Genomic DNA, 17,691 nt, shown 5'->3' with positions numbered 1-17,691 from the left:
CATAAAAAGGACGGTTTGAGGGATCAACATCTCGTTTCTGAGTTTTACAAACATAATACTCATTATTTTGGAAAAACATTTAAAAAATAAATGTAGTACATACTGTCATACACGTACATTCGCTGTTTTGTCAGACAAGCTGGGGCCGTGGCCTTGGAAGTGAAAGTAATCGCGGACAAGTACATTTTGTAATACTATTATGAAGGGAAAAAGCATTACAGAAATCATATGCAACCAAATATATATTAAACATATGTATTTTAACCAAAAGATTTCATTGCATGTATTTTTTTTTCCATTGAACATCATGTTTGTGGAAATTATATTTTCAATGTGTTGCTTCGTGCAGACTATAGTACTACGTTTCATGGGCATATTAGTTCAAAACTATTTCCTAAATATAGTAACAAAGCTATATTTTGTATAATGTCAATTTCATCATGGAACACTTTCTCCACAATCAGGCCGGTCCATTTAAGGGATGAAAATAAGTTTGACATTTGTGTTAAGATTTAAAAAAACCTATCAATTTATCAATTTTAGTTGCAGTAAAAAAAAACAATATTAGGTCAATGTCAGAAAAATATATTTTTTTTTAGTACTCGGCGAAAAACTAGGGAAGGGCTCGGTAGAACCCCGCCCTTCCCCAGTTTCTCAGCCTCATACCAAAAAGTTTATATTTTCCTGACATTGACCTAATATTGTATATCGCCATCTAATCTTAATATGAGCATACTCAGAATTAGCAATGTATTGTGTATTTACTTGAACAAATTGAAGATCTGTTCATGATAACACATGAAATACAAAGATATTGTCAATACAGATAATTCAGAAATTATTAAATGGTTAGATATTAAAATCAGAGAAAAATGTCAGTGACCCATATCGTCATGGTTTACAATTGTGTCAAATGTCTACATTTGTAAGAACTGGGATTGTAACTAGCAGCTCTCAAAGACATAGGACAAAGTCATGTACAGTTACAAATTATTATGCTGAACGTAATTTCTGAAGAAAAAAAAATAGATTACATTCGCAAAGAAGTTCCATATAAAAAAAATCAAAACTAAGTATTCATATAGATTTATTTCGTCTTCAAGCCATTGTTCCACTACTAAATTGTGTATTCTTCTTACCAGCACACTTGGTACCATTAAAAACCTGATAATAAATTGTTCAAATAAGGCCTTCGAAAATAGTGGAATTAATTACTTTTGGAGTGTCAAGAACTCGTTGGAAGTACTTGATAAATTGCATGCTTATATTGGTGATTTTGAATCTGTTCAAAGTTTTGATTTTTCTACCCTGTATACCACATTGCCTGACATTCTCATTAAGAAAAAATTTACACACCTAATTAAATGGGCATTTAAAAAATCAGAATGTGAATATATATGTTCAAACTCTTTTAGGTCATTTTTTAGTAGCAATAAACAAAAAAACTATGTCAATTGGACATGCTTTGATACTATATATGCCCTTGAATTTTTACTAGATAACATTTTTGTTCGCTTTGGGGATTCCGTATATCGTCAGATTATCGGAATTCCAATGGGGACTAACTGTGCACCACTTATTGCGAACCTGTTTTTGTATTGCTATGAGTTACAATTTATGACAAAAATAAGCAAAGACCCATCGAAACAACATCTGATTAACAAATTTAATAATACTTTTAGATATTTGGATGATATTTTGGCTCTCAATAATGATGACTTCAGTATGTATATTAAAGAAATTTATCCTGTCGAACTTACTTTAAATAAAGCTAATACTAACAATGACCACTGCCCTTTCCTCCATCTTGATATCTATATCACTAACGGAAAGCTGAATACTAAAATTTATGATAAAAGAGATGATTTTTCATTTCCTATCGTTAATTATCCATTTTTAGATGGTGACGTTCCCTTGTCACCATCTTACGGTGTTTATATATCTCAACTTGTACGATTCGCTCGTGTATGTAACAATGTTTTAGATTTTAACGAGAGAAATTTATGTATTACTGAAAAAATATTACACCAGGGTTTTCGATATCACAAACTAGTCAAAACATTTACTAAATTTTATCATCGATATAAGGACATCATTCGTAAATATAGCTCAACATGCAGACTTCTTATACGTTCATGTATTTCACATCCAATTTTTTATGGAAATATTCTTTATAAAGCACAAAGGTGTCAGTATTCACCTCAAAAACTAACAAAACCTTTGAATAGACTTATTAAGAAGGGATATAGTTACGATACTGTTGTCAGGTCATTAAAGATTGCATATTTTGGCGTTAATATTGATTCACTTATAGGGTCTTTGCATCGGAACTAAACACATTTATTCAAAAACCAGTTGTTGGCATGACACGGGTTATGTTCTTCTCATATATGTTATGATGGTATGATACTAAACCCCTAACGGGAAGGATTGTGCCTGATGTTCATATGATGAAATCATAATCTTTCAGTCAGTTTAATTGAAGTCTGGAGCTGGCATGTCAGTTAACTGCTAGTAGTCTGTTGTTATTTATGTATTATTGTCATTTTCTTTATTTTCTTTGGTTACATCTTCTGACATCAGACTCGGACTTCTCTTGAACTGAATTTTAATGTGCGTATTGTTATGCGTTTACTTTTCTACATTGGCTAGAGGTATAGGGGGAGGGTTGAGATCTCACAAACATGTTTAACCCCGCCGCATTTTTGCGCCTGTCCCAAGTCAGGAGCCTCTGGCCTTTGTTAGTCTTGTATTATTTTAATTTTAGTTTCTTGTGTACAATTTGGAAATTAGTATGGCGTTCATTATCACTGAACTAGTATATATTTGTTTAGGGGCCAGCTGAAGGACGCCTCCGGGTGCGGGAATTTTTCGCTACATTGAAGACCTGTTGGTGACCTTCTGCTGTTGTTTTTTTCTATGGTCGGGTTGTTGTCTCTTTGGCACATTCCCTATTTCCATTCTCAATTTTATGTATTTAACTATTCAACAGGTTCAATATAGTATCAGCTGCTACATAGATTTTTGACCACTGAACGTGTAGCTAGCCTAGCTGCAATCTTGACTTTTATCTATTTAGCATTTAGAATAATATTGATGTATAAGTTTATGGTATCAATATCAGTTTATAATGTAATGGTATACATAAAATTGGCTTATGACTCGTTGTTACATGCATCTTTATTTTCATTTATATGTTGTTTTAATATTATAATCTTGCAGGCTAACATACTCTCGAGCAGAATGAACCACATGGACTCGGTTAGCAGGTTAAAATTTTGTTAATTAATATCTTTCTATTTTTTTTTAGGCTGTGGCTATCATTTGCCGGCTACGGCAAAACTGCTTCTTGTGTTCTATTTTACCGGCTCCGGCAAAATAGCCTCATTGGCGCTAATTTTACTAATTGATAAAAATGTTGTGTAATATTATTACCCGCCTGATATGGTTAATTCCATTGATTATGAACAGTTTTTTTACTTGGGTTTTTGAAACGTTCGAGTTATTAATACTTTTTTTCTTAACTTTTTCATTAGTGTAACCCGACTTTGCATATTTAAAACACGGAATTTGTATGTTTTTCATGACATTGAATAGATTCTGAAATCAAATCCAAATCCAATAATTTTATTGGTGTAAATTCCTATACAGAAATGATACCAGCTGACATTTACAAAGTACAAATACAAAAATAAACAAAAAAAAACAAAAAAAACTAACATATTTTCTCAATGATTAGAGATACATATTTTAGATCTACATTGCGTGGAGGTGTTATTCCTCCTTTATTATTAATTTAAGCTATTACAATAAGCTTTAATACTATAAAAGTTCTTAGCAACATTATGTTTGCTTTAAATGAATGTTCAGTCAAATCATACATATTGCTTATTCAGCTACACAAACAGTACTAATGTCCGTATCATTACTTTTCAAAATGAAACTAAACTTATCTTGTTCAGACATATTAACAAAAAGTGGAACTATATCCCTTAAATTACAAAAGAGTGCATTTCTATTAAATTTTAACGCTTTACATTCAATGAAGAAATGGAAATCATCTTCAATTCCATCCTTGCAAATTGAACAAATTCTCTGTTCTGAAGGTGTTCTAGTATATCTACCAACTTCTATTAGTAATTTGCTATTACCATTTTAGAAGCAACACCTTTGTGAACGTCCAGTAGAAGTTGTTTTTCTAATTCATTTTTTTTTTAACTTTGTGATATGTTCTTAGTTTATTACCATGACTATCTTTATTAGAGTCACAAAAAGAGCTTGTATTAGTTTTCTCGTTTTACAGTGTCTTATCGGGGCCTTTTATAGCTTACCATGCGGTATGGGCTTTGCTCATTGTTGAAGGCCGTACGGTGACCTATAGTTGTTAATGTCTGTGTCATTTTGGTCTCTTGTGGACAGTTGTGACAATGTCTCATTGGCAATCATACCACATCTTCTTTTTTATATCGTATCCAGGATTTTATGAATTCCTCTTCTAATTTCTTTTGAAATGAAAAAAAGTAATTTTGTCTTTGACATAGTATTTTGATTTTCACAAACATGCAGATATTACAAAAACCATTAAGAAAGTTTAAGTTTTCATTGTATGCTTTCTTTACCATACTCACTGAAATAGATGCACTTCGTCTATTCAAATACACAATTAAAAAGTACATTGAATACACATACATGTATTATAAAAACAACAAAGACAATTATTCTACAAATATTGTTTACACAATAACACTTTATTGAATATTAAAAAAAACAGAGTTTTGTTTGTCTAGACAATTACTTCAATTTGATTGGTTGTTAGAACAAAAGATCACATTCCAATGTAAAATTATCGATCGCACCTAGGTGTGTTTGACTTTTGAAAATATTTAGGAGTTGTCTCGCTTTCAATATATAACGTGTATTGAATTTGTCCACCGTTAATCTATATACACTGTTTTGAAAAATGACTCACCATAAAATAAATAGTGACATGTATACTATATATTTTTTTAACTTTTAAACGTGTATCATCTAGATGTATTTTATTTTTTACTAATGTAGGAGGATAACGGTCCGTGTAACACATATCAATTCAAAGTTTTAAAAAGTTTTGAAAGGAGTAGGTCCGGTAAGGACCGATTTTGGCCTCAAATTTCATGTTCATCTGACGAAAGATTTTGACCACTTTTTAAACACTTTTAAAAGTGTCTATTTTATTTGAATCAATTACTTTATGTGAAAGATTTTAACTGATTTAGTCATAAAAAACGCACCGATTCAAGCTGAAATATGAAAAATCTACCAAACATGCCGAAAAATGCAATTTATCAGATGGTTTTTGTCAAAAATGAAAGTGGCCGCATCCGTGTTCATCCTCAACCTTTATATATGTTATGTATTATCATAAAATACAACTTACATTTCAATATTAAGGATGAACACGAATGCGGCCACTTTCGTTTTACACGAAAACCGTCTAAAATTTAACTAAAATGCTAGAATTGTGAAGATTTCAGTAATTTAGCATGACTTAATGGTGCTAGTACCCGATATATGTGCATTGTATTGTTAAAATCAGCCCAAATTTATGTAGCAGAAGCATTCTACTGTCCAATGAATAACTAAAAGTTTACATTTTAACAATATTGTAAAACTGCTATATTTTGGGGCCAAAAAGGGGTCTTACTGGACCTACTCCTTTAAGATTTTTGGAATTTTTATCAAAGTTTTAAAATATCAAAATTTCAAATTGTGTAAAAGTTTTGAAATTTTGAAATTTTAACCAAATCATTAAAATATTAAAATTCTAAATATCGTTTATAAATTTTATAGTTTAGGAATTTGATCAAACTTTTAAAATACTAAACCTAACGTGCAATTTTGATTATTTCACTTTTTGAAAGTTTGATTTTTTAAATTTTTGATTAAAATAGAAAAGGGGCGAAAAGAGGGGTACCTGTAAACAATGATGTAAACACGGCTCTGATAACAATCATTCTTAGATAACTACTAACAACTCTGTATATAGAAAACTTCTCACCAATGAGAGATGTCTCATGGTGACAGTATATAAATATGTTATAAATATAATTGCCCTTTTTTCAATGACATTGACGCGTTAAATTGCTCCTTTTCTGACATGTTTTGTTTGTTTGGTTATTTACTAATGAAAATGTGTCTGTACTTAAATATTTAGGGAGCTATATTATTACATGTCTAGAAATGTTAATTAATGTATGTAATAACAATGATAATGTAATGATTTTAAGGTTCTGATCCTGCCTGGAACTAAATGTATTTGATTTTTATAGAATGAAGATAATAACACCTGTCTGAACTTTTTTTTAATGTTTCATTTTATTATATAAAAATGTTTTTCTGTTACAAATCATGATGTATTGTTCTATGTGTACATGTTATGCTGCCCATCAAGGGCCCTTGATTGGAATAATCAGTGGCGGATCCAGGAATTTTCATAAGTGGGGGCCCACTGACTGACCTAAGAGGAGATGGCCCGCTCCAGTCACGCTTCAGTGATTCCCTATATAAGCAACCAAATTTTTTCCCAAAAAGGGGGGGCCCGGGCCCCCTGGCCCCCCCCCTAAATCCGCCTCTGATAATAAAATATTCTTATTCTTTCAATTCAAATATTAATTGCCGTATAAACTATATACACTATATAATACTGAATACACAGTTAGAACGCGTCATTTGGAAGCGGAAATTGATTGACGCGGTGAATTATGGGCAATTGTTTACAATTACAGATTTGGCGGGAGAAAAAGGCGGAGCATAAACAGATGATACGATTACAGTAAACTCCTTAGGTTATATTACCTATTTACCTGTTCGCAAATACTTGGAAAAGAAGGCGGAGCATGATTAAAAGTAAACACCTTAATAACAATGGAATTTGACAACACGTGTTTGCATTGTCAACACAAGGATTTGTATTAATTTAGTCTTACAAATCCTTGGTCAACATTATTTTGTAATTTTTGATGTGAACAATTTAAAAACGGAGCGAAGGCGTAAACAACTTTAAGAATCTCACCATCAAGTTAGAATATGTACGTAGTGTAAGGCGAAACAGGGACTGTTTAACCCCTTCTAACACCAAAAGGAAAGAAATCCAGCCCACCCAGAGAGTCCTAATGGCAACAGAAAGAGACTGCAGTTCTCTACACCCATTCCAAGAACTCACACTCAGACTCACAGAATCAGTCCCCTGGCCCTGGTCCCAAAGTTAAGGTAAATATACAACATGTACAATTGTACATGTATATATAAGATAACATTAAATTCTTCAACTTAATATGATCATTGAACATTTTTTACATGTTACATGTAAATTACAAATACCCTGACTTAAGCCATGATTATTTAACTTTGTATCTCCCACTTCTTGATTTAGAAAAAAATCAACTCAACATACGGTGTACATGACATTTGTGTTACTTAAAAAAGTCTTATTTGAAACATGCATGTATCTCAGTTTACTGGTATTAAGGAATGCAACAAGTTATGCTAACGTACATACAATGTACATGTAGACCAGTTTTGTAAGCTTTTGTAAACAATTATTTCTTTTTTTTGTTATTTACATGTATAAGCATGTTTTTTCCTAGTGTGTAATATTTGACTATCATTTTTGTTGAGCCTGCAACTTTTGTTGCAGAAAGCTGGACATACATGTAGGGATAGTGTTCCGGCGGCGGTGCTAGCTAACTTCTTAAAAGCTTTATATTTTAGAAGGTGGAAGACCTGGATGCTTCATACTTTAATTGTATATAGATGCCTCATGTTACCAAGTTTCTGTCAGTCACATGTCCAATTTCCTTGACCTCATTTTCATGGTTCAGTGACTACTTGAAAAAAGTTAAGATTTTTTGTAATATGAAATACTCTCTTATTGTAAGTAACAGGATACTATATATTTTGGTATGTGCATACCTTGCAAGGTCCTCATACCGATCATACATTTTTCACTTGACCTCAACCTCATTTCATGGATCAGTGAACAAGGTTAAGTTTTGGTGGTCAAGTCCATATCTCAGATTCATGTACATGTACTATAAGCAATATGTCTACTGTAATCAGTGTATGGAAGGACTGTAAGGTGTACATGTCCAACTGGTAGGTGTCAATTGACCTTGACCTCATTTTCATGGTTCAGGGGTTATAGTTAAGTTTTTGAGTTTGGTCTTTTTATCCAATACTATATGCAATAAGTCGACTATATTTGGTGTATGGAAATATTTGATGACTATATGTCGGTCGCTCAGATTGAATTTGACCTTGACCTCATTTTCATGGTTCATTGCTCAGTGTTAAGTTTATGTTTAAATTGTAATTAAGCTTAATATTTAGGACTACCGGTATCAACATAATATCAATGATTAGTAAAGGAGAGACATTTCAGCGTGTGCACTCTTGTTATTTTATTTTCAACCGTCATGGAAAGATTTGTCAGCTCACCTCACCTATTCTCTTCATGCCGGTCGGCATTTAAGGCCCTTGAAAGATTTGTATGCCCCATTTATGAGCATTATGTTTTCTGGTCTGTGCGTCCCTCCATCGTACGTTCATTCGTCTGTTCGTCCCTCCGTCTGTCCTGCTTCAGGTTAAAGTTTTTGGTCAAGGTAGTTTTTGATGGAGTACACATGTTCCTTTTCATATGATCTTTCTAATTTTAATGCCAAATTAGAGATTTTCCCCAATTTTCACGGTCCATTGAACATAGAAAATGATAGTGCCAATGGGGCATCCATGTACCAGGGACACATTCTTGTTGCATTGTCAGTTGAAAAGCAAACTCAAATCATAAGAACTGAAATGTTGGAATTTTGTACTTTATTTTACAGTTGTGTTATTATCTGTACATCAATGTTTACTTTACTACATTGGTTAGAGGTATATGGGGAGGGTTGAGATCTCACAAACATGTTTAACCCCGCCGCATTTTTGCGCCTGTCCCAAGTCAGGAGCCTCTGGCCTTTGTTAGTCTTGTATTATTTTAATTTTAGTTTCTTGTGTACAATTTGGAAATTAGTATGGCGTTCATTATCACTGGACTAGTATATATTTGTTTAGGGGCCAGCTGAAGGACGCCTCCGGGTGCGGGAATTTCTCGCTACATTGAAGACCTGTTGGTGACCCTCTGCTGTTGTTTTTTATTTGGTCGGGTAGTTGTCTCTTTGATACATTCCACATTTCCATTCTCAATTTTATATGTTATTTTAGTCATATATATATATATATAGACATAATAAAACCTTTGCAACATTAACCTTGATAAAGGAGGGCATGCACGCAGTACAAGATCAATTTCACATAAAGTAGTCCTGCAAAAAAGGTGGAGCTTTAATTATACCTGTCAATGCATGTATTTGTGTACCCCTGCAATTTGTACAATAGTTGAATAGTTGGTTTGTTGCAGGATGAATTAATGTATGGTTACAGTCATTCCTATATTTATATAATCTAGAGGAAGACCATTGTATCAATACTTGAGTACATGTAGCTCATTCTTTTCTCCAATTAATATATATATGTACATTATATTAAAAATGTCTATAATCTGGTGATAAAATTGTATTTTTTGTTTGTCATCACAGAAGTCTGTCGAAAATGTAGAAGTGACATGGTGCATGCCATCCTGGACAAAGATAATCCTACAGAAAGCCTATATATATGCACCTGTAAATGCAAATTCTGAAGATACATGTACCACCATTACTACTGTCTCAGAGGAGGTAGGAATTCTATACAATAACCATGATAACAGATATGATAAAAATATTACTGTGAGATGTTTGTTAGGGTGAAAATATATATGATATATAAGGCCACACCAATTATTTCTTGTTCTACGGATTTTTGGACTCCAAATTATTAAAATTTGGGGCAAGCGAGTGATTTGAAAATTTTAATAAAAAAATATTTAATTTGCAAATTTTTTAGGCGAAGCTTGAAAAGTAAAGGAGAGCGATTATAATTTTTGTTTGTAAACATAAAATAGTAGGTTTTGACAATATTAAAACTTGATTTAGCACTTGTACTTTGACATTTCTTCAATTTCTGAAGTATTTTTTCCCTGTTCACCAAGAAATACTTAAATCTGGTCTATGTATGTGTGACTGACAATGAGACAATTCTCCATCCAAGTCATAATCAGTTTGGGGGCAACCCCTTAATGTTATAAATATCCCTTTTACATGTTTTATGAGGGATCAATATAAGTTATAATATATTTGTTTGTACAAAAGAGATCATATTTTCTCAAAGAACTATATATCTATCTGGTATTAAATGGTCAAAACATGTCCAAGAATTTTGTAATATTCCTGGACTTGAACCATGTTAACACATTTACTTTAACAGTTTAAGGTGTCAGACCACCAATTACTCCCTCCAATTTAGAACGTATGTAAAAGTAGCCCTACTCTGACAAAATATAGTGCTTTTGATGTCCTTGTTTACTTAAACTAACCAACAAATTTGCAGAAATGAAACTTTTGGTGAAAGAGAAATATATTTAGATCATTTTGAGCCAAAATTTACTTGTCTATGAGTTTGCATTAAAAATTGAGGATTAATGCGCTCCATAGTATACTAATTTTAGATTTCCAGAAAACCAGGTTTTTGTTTTGGAGTACCTCTGTTTGATGGTCAGTTATTTTGTTAGAAGGCTTTAAAGGTATGGTGAAAATTGGCATGTAGAAAGCTGATACATGTACAATTAAGGATATACCTGGTTTCTATGAAGTTAAACTTAAGGTAAAATATTTAGAAAGCTGTGAAAATTGCAAAATTTGGTTGAACAGATAGGGATTTTTAATTGGTGGTCTGACACCTTTAAGAGAAATGCGGTGAAACCCAAAATTCCGCAAACAATTGATTTTTATACGCCTGTCGTCTTTTAGACGGGACGTATTATGGTATACAAAATGTACCGTTGTCAGTCTATCCCTCTGTCGGTCCGTCCGTCGTCCACACTTCGGACAATAACTCAAAAACACTTTCACCAATTTCCATGAAACTTGAGTGAATTGTTTATATCTATTGATGTTAGCTCCCTTTCGTTTTTTTTTAATTTCAGATTTTAAGTTTTGGATTTATGGGGCTTTATTCATAAAAAAGGGGGGATTTTCAACACTTCGGACAATAACTCAAAAAGGCTTTCACCAATGTCCATGAAACTTTGGTGAATTGTTTATATCTATTGATGTAAGTTCCCTTTTAATTTTTATAAATTTCAGATTTTAAGTTTTGGATTTATGGGGCTTTATTCATAAAAAAAGGGGGATTTTCAACACTTCTGACAATAACTCAAAAAGGCTTTCACCAATGTCCATGAACTTTGGTGAATTGTTTATATCTATTGATGTAAGCTCCCTTTCAATTTTTATAAATTTCAGATTTTAAGTTTTGGATTTATGGGGCTTTATTCATAAAAAAAAGGGGGATTTTCAACACTTCGGACAATAACTCAAAAAGGCTTTCACCAATGTCCATGAAACTTTGGTGAATTGTTTATATCTATTGATGTAAGCTCCCTTTCAATTTTTATAAATTTCAGATTTTAAGTTTTGGATTTATGGGGCTTTATTCATAAAAAAAGGGGGATTTTCAACACTTCCGACAATAACTCAAAAAGGCTTTCACCAATGTCCATGAACTTTGGTGAATTGTTTATATCTATTGATGTAAGCTCCCTTTCAATTTTTATAAATTTCAGATTTTAAGTTTTGGATTTATGGGGCTTTATTCATAAAAAAAAGGGGGATTTTCAACACTTCGGACAATAACTCAAAAAGGCTTTCACCAATGTCCATGAAACTTTGGTGAATTGTTTATATCTATTGATGTAAGCTCCCTTTCAATTTTTATAAATTTCAGATTTTACATTTCCGTGTTATGAATTTTTATGCCCAAAAAAGGGGGGATTTTCCAATTTTGGGACAATAACGAACACTTTCACAAAATTTTATGCAACTTTGATAAATTGTTTATATCAATTGACATAAGCTCCCTTTCCATTTTTATCAATTTTAGATTTTACGTTTTCTTAAGTAATACATTTTTTTACTTAAAAAAAGGGGATTTTATGAAACTTTGGTGAATATATTAATGTAACATCCCTTTTGATTTGTATATATATTTCTAGTTGATCATATAAATTCATTTAAAGCATAAAAGACGAGTTAAAAGAGCAACAGGCGTATCATGCGCTAAAGCGCAGCCCTTTATTTGGTCTTAACTGACCATTTGAATAATAATAGTAGCCACATTTTAATCTTTTTTTGAGCAAAAAGTCACATATTGCAAATTTAGATCCTTAAACCTGAATGTGTGCTATTTTTAGATTTTCCCACCCTGACAATATGCTTTCATATAAAAAATGTTATAAATTGTTATAAATGCACAGTAAGTTGTTTCTGTGGTGTTAATCATTTAAACATAGGTTGATTGCTACCCCAAAAAAATTGTTGTCATGAAGATTTGATGAAATTATTTGATTTTTACCCCTTATATCATTGCGGCATACCATGTATATGGCAGTTAACATAGCCTGATATAAAGACTGCATAAACTCACAAAAATCTCATTTATTATCCCAAATGAAAGTTTTATACTTTAAATTTTATTGACTGATAGTAAATAAAACAGTTAAATGACCATGACTGCACTTTTGATCAGTTAATAGTCCCATTACTGACACCAGGTGTAAAAAAGGGGGGTCAATATTCCTTGACTCTTCAATACCTTGGATTTTTTATTAAACTCATTGTAAAAATTGTGGAAAGTCTTTAAAGCAGTAGAACAAACAAGGAAAAATCAACAAAAGCTGATCTTGATATTGAAAGTTTATGTTTCTCTAGTCCAAAATGTGATTTTCAAGTATTTTCTATCAAAGGCTTACATTACAGTCAGTTTAAATTGAGCTGTGAAATTTGTTATATGAGTTGCATTATGCTCAGAAAGGATGTTTTTAACTTCAAATTGACTAAGGATTAAAAATAAACAAAAAAAAAGATTTCTGATGAACTTTTTTTGCTCTTTAGGTGTCAGACCACTAATTACTCCCTCCAATTTAAAACGTATGTAAAAGTAGCCCTACTCTGACACAAAATAGTGCTTTTGATGTCCTTGTTTACTTAAACTAACCAACAAATTTGCAGAAATGAAACTTTTGGTGAAAGTGAAATATATCTGGATCATTATGAGCCAAAATTTACTTGTCTATGAGTTTGCATTAAAAATTGAGGATTAATGCGCTCCATAGTATACTATAGGGGGGGCGGTGGCTAGGATGAAAAATTTTGTCCTGCTTTTTTTTTAGCTGTAATCTCTGTCCTGCCTTTTTATTTTTCACTTTAATCGGTCATGCCTTTTTTTTTAAAGTTTATCCTGACTTTTTTTTACCTAAATTGTTGTCCTGACTTTTTTTTTTTGCAAGTGTCACATCCTGCCTTTTTTTTTACTCAAAACTCCTGTCCTGCCTATTTTTTTCAAATTTCATCCTAGCCCCCCCATAAAAATCAAATGGTAGCTATAGCTCCCTAATTTTAGATTTCCAGAAAACTAGGTTTTTGTTTTGGAGTACCTCTGTTTGATGGTCAGTTATTTTGTTAGAAGGCTTTAAAGGTACGGTGAAAATTGGCATAAAATTGCAAAATTTTATTCAAAATAAGTGGACCCCTCTTTTAGAAAAAGTTGTTTAAAATATGATGTAACTCTCCTCTTTTTGAGTACAAAATTCTATGTTTTCAAAGGTTTTGTATAGAAAAACTATACAAATCCTTGGTATTTCTATTTTCTTTTCTACATCAGTAAAATGACCCCTTGTATTAAGAAACACAGGTCAAAGTACGGCCTTTTACACAGGGCTTTGATACAGACCAAACAGCAAGCTACACAATTCGAACAGGAAAACCAACGATCTAATTTATATATCCACACAGGAAAAAACATCAACAAACGATAACTGCTGAACGACAGGCCCCTGAATCAATCAGGACAGGTGCATAAACATGCAGCGGCTATGGATAGTTTTGTTTCGCCAGCATACAATATAATTGCAGTTGAAGGCAAATCCTTCAAAAGTTTTTGATAGGGAATATAAGTAAGGGGGAAAGAAACCAATATTTTGTTCTTTATAGGTATTTCTGCTGTTATAAATTTATTTCGGAGCACTCCCACTTTAGATAGATAGGTTTCATGCTGAAACAAAAATTCTCACACATATTTACACAGTGTGGTGGGGTGCTTTTATGTTTAAAATGGTATATACAGGTTATAAGACTGTGATTTTAAAAACAAATGTTGATATCTTTTTATAATATTTACAAAAAAAAAAACTGTGCGGGAAATGGATATGATTACATTTTCGGATGCGGGAAGCGGGAATATAAAAAAAATAAAAAAATTCTGTTTTGAAAAAATAGGTGCGGGCGGGTCCGTCGAACAAGGAATCAAATTGGTGTGGCCTAATGTAAGAATTTACTTTTGGGAAAGTCAGCACAAATTGTGTTTTAAAATAAGTAGTACAAAGTATCTACGATATTTCTTAGAAACTGTAATTGTAAGATGCTATTGATTTATAAAAAAAGTATCAAAACAACTTTTTAGCTCATCTGGCGTCTGGTGTCGTCGTCCGTCGTCGTTAACTTTTACAAAAATCTTCTCCTCTGAAACTACTGGGCCAAATTAAACCAAACTTGGCCATAATCATCATTGGGTATCTAGTTTAAAAATGTGTGGCGTGACCCGGCCAACCAACCAAGATGGCAGCCATGGCTAAAAATAGAACATAGGGGTAAAATGCTGTTTTTGGCTTATAACTTAAAAACCAAAGCATTTAGATCAAATCTGACACGGGGGTAAAATTGTTCATCAGGTCAAGATCTATCTGCCCTGAAATTTTCAGATGAATCGTACATTTCGTTGTTGGGTTGCTGCCCCTGAAATGGTAATTTTAAGGAAATTTTGCTGTTTTGGGTTATTATCTTGAATATTATTATAGATAGAGATAAACTGTAAACAGCAATAATGTTCAGCAAAGTAAGATTTACAAATAAGTCAACATGACTGAAATGGTCAATTGACCCCCTAAGCAGTTATTGTCCTTTATAGTAAATTTTTAACAATTTTCATAAAATTTGTAAATTTTTATGAATATTTTCCACTGAAACTACTGGGCCAAGTTCATTATAGATAGAGATAATTGTAAGCAGCAAGACTGTTTAGTAAAGTTAGATGTACAAACACATCACCATCACCAAAACACAATTTTGTCATGAATCCATCTGCTTCCTTTGTTTAATATTCACATAGACCAAGGTGAGCGACACAGGCTCTAAAACACAGGCTCTTTAGAGCCTCTAGTTTTTTTCTCCAAGTAAAACAGTAGAATGGAGCAGTTACATGTATGTACTGACATCATCAAAATTGCATATTTTTCTAACATTGCAACAAATTATTGGTTCGTAAATGACTATCATGCAAATACACTAAACTGCCAATAATATGCATCATCATGCATGTAAGATGTTGATGAAGATGATCCTTCCTTTAAAGCTATTTAAGAAAAGCCTCCAATACTTAGCTTCTTCATTTTTCTTCTGAACTCCAGAAAAAAATAGCAAGATTTAAAATATTGAGAAAAAAAATTGTAACACGCATTAGCATAATTAGGAAAGTAATATTTTCTGATGAAAATATAAACAGGATTTTGCAAAAGATAAATCTGTTAACCAATTTCAAGTATTTGACCAATTTTTACATCCCTTTATATTTGTTTTAGCTATAAATAAGCTTTGTGTAAATTACAAAATAAGTCACATGAGGTCAATATTACATGTATGTAAAATATAGTAAATTCATATATATAATATTGCCCTAAGTTCATTTGATGTATACAATCTATTTCTTTTATTATGATACAGAGAGCAAGCCCAGACAATATTTCCTGTGATTTCCAACAGAACAAAAATGATGAATATCAGGAAGAAGATGCTGCAAGCTGTAACACAGGTAAAATGAAAACCTTAACTGTCCTAACTTTAATGGCCAAAATACAAGGATTCTCTAGTTTGCAAACAATTTATTAGTCCCCTACTGTTGAAGGCGAAGTGAACTTAAGGTTTGCACTCTGGGCTGAGTACACAGTTATTGTCCCTTGAATATTTGTTGTCCACAATTATGTTCCCTAGTGTACATGTGTCCGTATTGTGAGTTAGAGCCGATAAAGTTTTCTATAATTTTGATATAATTTGTCCCAAAAGTAGAACAACACACTGTAAGAATTTTATTGAGAAACTGCAGGTGGGATTTTTTTATTTCCATTTATTGTCTTGAGGAAATGCACCACGAAATAACTGTGTTTCCTCAGACCCTCGATCTGCATGTCCATTCTGTCAGTACGGCAAATCAGTTTTCCACACTTTTTCCTGCATGCTTGAAGATATTGATTTGATATTTGGTATATTGTTTTATCATGACAAGTTACAGATCAATTTTGATTTTTGTTCTGATCTGATAATTTTGTGCAGAATTATAATTGAACTTCAAAAAATTCACTTGCATAATCAGTTTGATCAGTTTCCCAGATTTTTTTCGTCATGACTGAAGATTTTGACTTGATATTTATTATATGTTGTAAACATGTTCAAAATATTGCACTTTTAATTTCAAAATATTCATTTAACCATGTCAAAATTTCATAATGCAAGAAATATCTCTGTATAAGCTTGTCAATACCTTTTGTGCAAGGATCCGGAAATTTTTTCACCTAATTTCGGTCATTTTGGGATAACTTAAAAGTTGGTGCCCTTTTTAAACAAAGATTGTGTGTATGCTCATACAGTCATACTCGTAGATCAACGAACTTGTTTAACTGTTGCATCGCATTTACTTCAGAAATTTCCCTACGATGTTCCTTAAAATCGATCTTGAGCAATAAAAGGAAGGCACCAGTTTAAAAATGAAATGATTTTAATGGCTCAAAACGATAAATTTCTCAAACTTCGCTTACGTTTGTTTCGATTTTGTAGACAAAATTATAACCGGATGTTTTACGACAATAGTAAAACGACCAATTCTGGACTCAATTCCGGGATTAGTTTTGTTTATCAAATTCACAGAAAATCGTCGGCTTTTTAACTGTTTTACCTTTAATAGTGTTTGAATATTAATTATAATAGTTGGACTTGATTTAAAATTAAATTAAAATTAAATTAATTTACGTAGAACAAAATATTGTTTCACTACAAACACACGTGCTTTGTTTACTAATACGCATGCTTGAAATTTTCTTCCGCAAATTAGACACTAAATCGTAAATTAAAAATGATTTCATGCTAAATTAAACAAGTCCAACTATTATAATTAATATTCAAACACTATTAAAGGTAAAACAGTTAAAAAGCTATACTTTATTTTATATTTTATCGTCAGATCATATGTTTCAATGAAATTATTATATACATGCCTTTTAACAAGATAGATGAAACGTGTTTTTCAGTGGGAGGGGTTTTGAAGTTAGAACAGCCAACATGAACGTTGGAGTGGCAGTTTTATTACAGGAAAAGGATAATAACAAAAAATAAGTTCAAAATGGCGATGTAGACAATGTTAGAAACTCGATCTCAATGAAATGACATTGAATGACCGAAATTATTTCTGTAAAAA

At 32.1% G+C, this 17,691-nt stretch overlaps 1 protein-coding gene across 4 annotated transcripts in view; it reads left to right on the top strand.

The window, feature by feature from the left end:
* Positions 1–6,736: 6,736 nt before the first annotated feature.
* LOC139519959 (coiled-coil domain-containing protein 186-like) overlaps positions 6,737–17,691 on the top strand; it is a 78,695-nt gene continuing 67,740 nt past the window's right edge. For 2 of the 4 annotated variants that reach the window (XM_071312274.1, XM_071312271.1), the window contains exons 1-3: positions 6,737–7,248; positions 9,615–9,752; positions 15,948–16,035. In XM_071312274.1, the coding sequence (XP_071168375.1) occupies positions 9,703–9,752; positions 15,948–16,035 (138 nt within the window). In that variant the 5' untranslated portion in view covers positions 6,737–7,248; positions 9,615–9,702. The remainder of the gene's footprint in view (positions 7,249–9,614; positions 9,753–15,947; positions 16,036–17,691) is intronic. The other 2 variants (XM_071312272.1, XM_071312273.1) reach the window with 2 other exon arrangements.

The sequence above is a fragment of the Mytilus edulis genome, chromosome 4 (genome assembly GCF_963676685.1).
Source record: "Mytilus edulis chromosome 4, xbMytEdul2.2, whole genome shotgun sequence".
Lineage (NCBI taxonomy): Eukaryota > Metazoa > Mollusca > Bivalvia > Mytilida > Mytilidae > Mytilus > Mytilus edulis.
The sequence above is the reverse complement of the archived record's forward strand: the minus strand, read 5'-3'. Positions and strand labels throughout refer to the sequence as shown.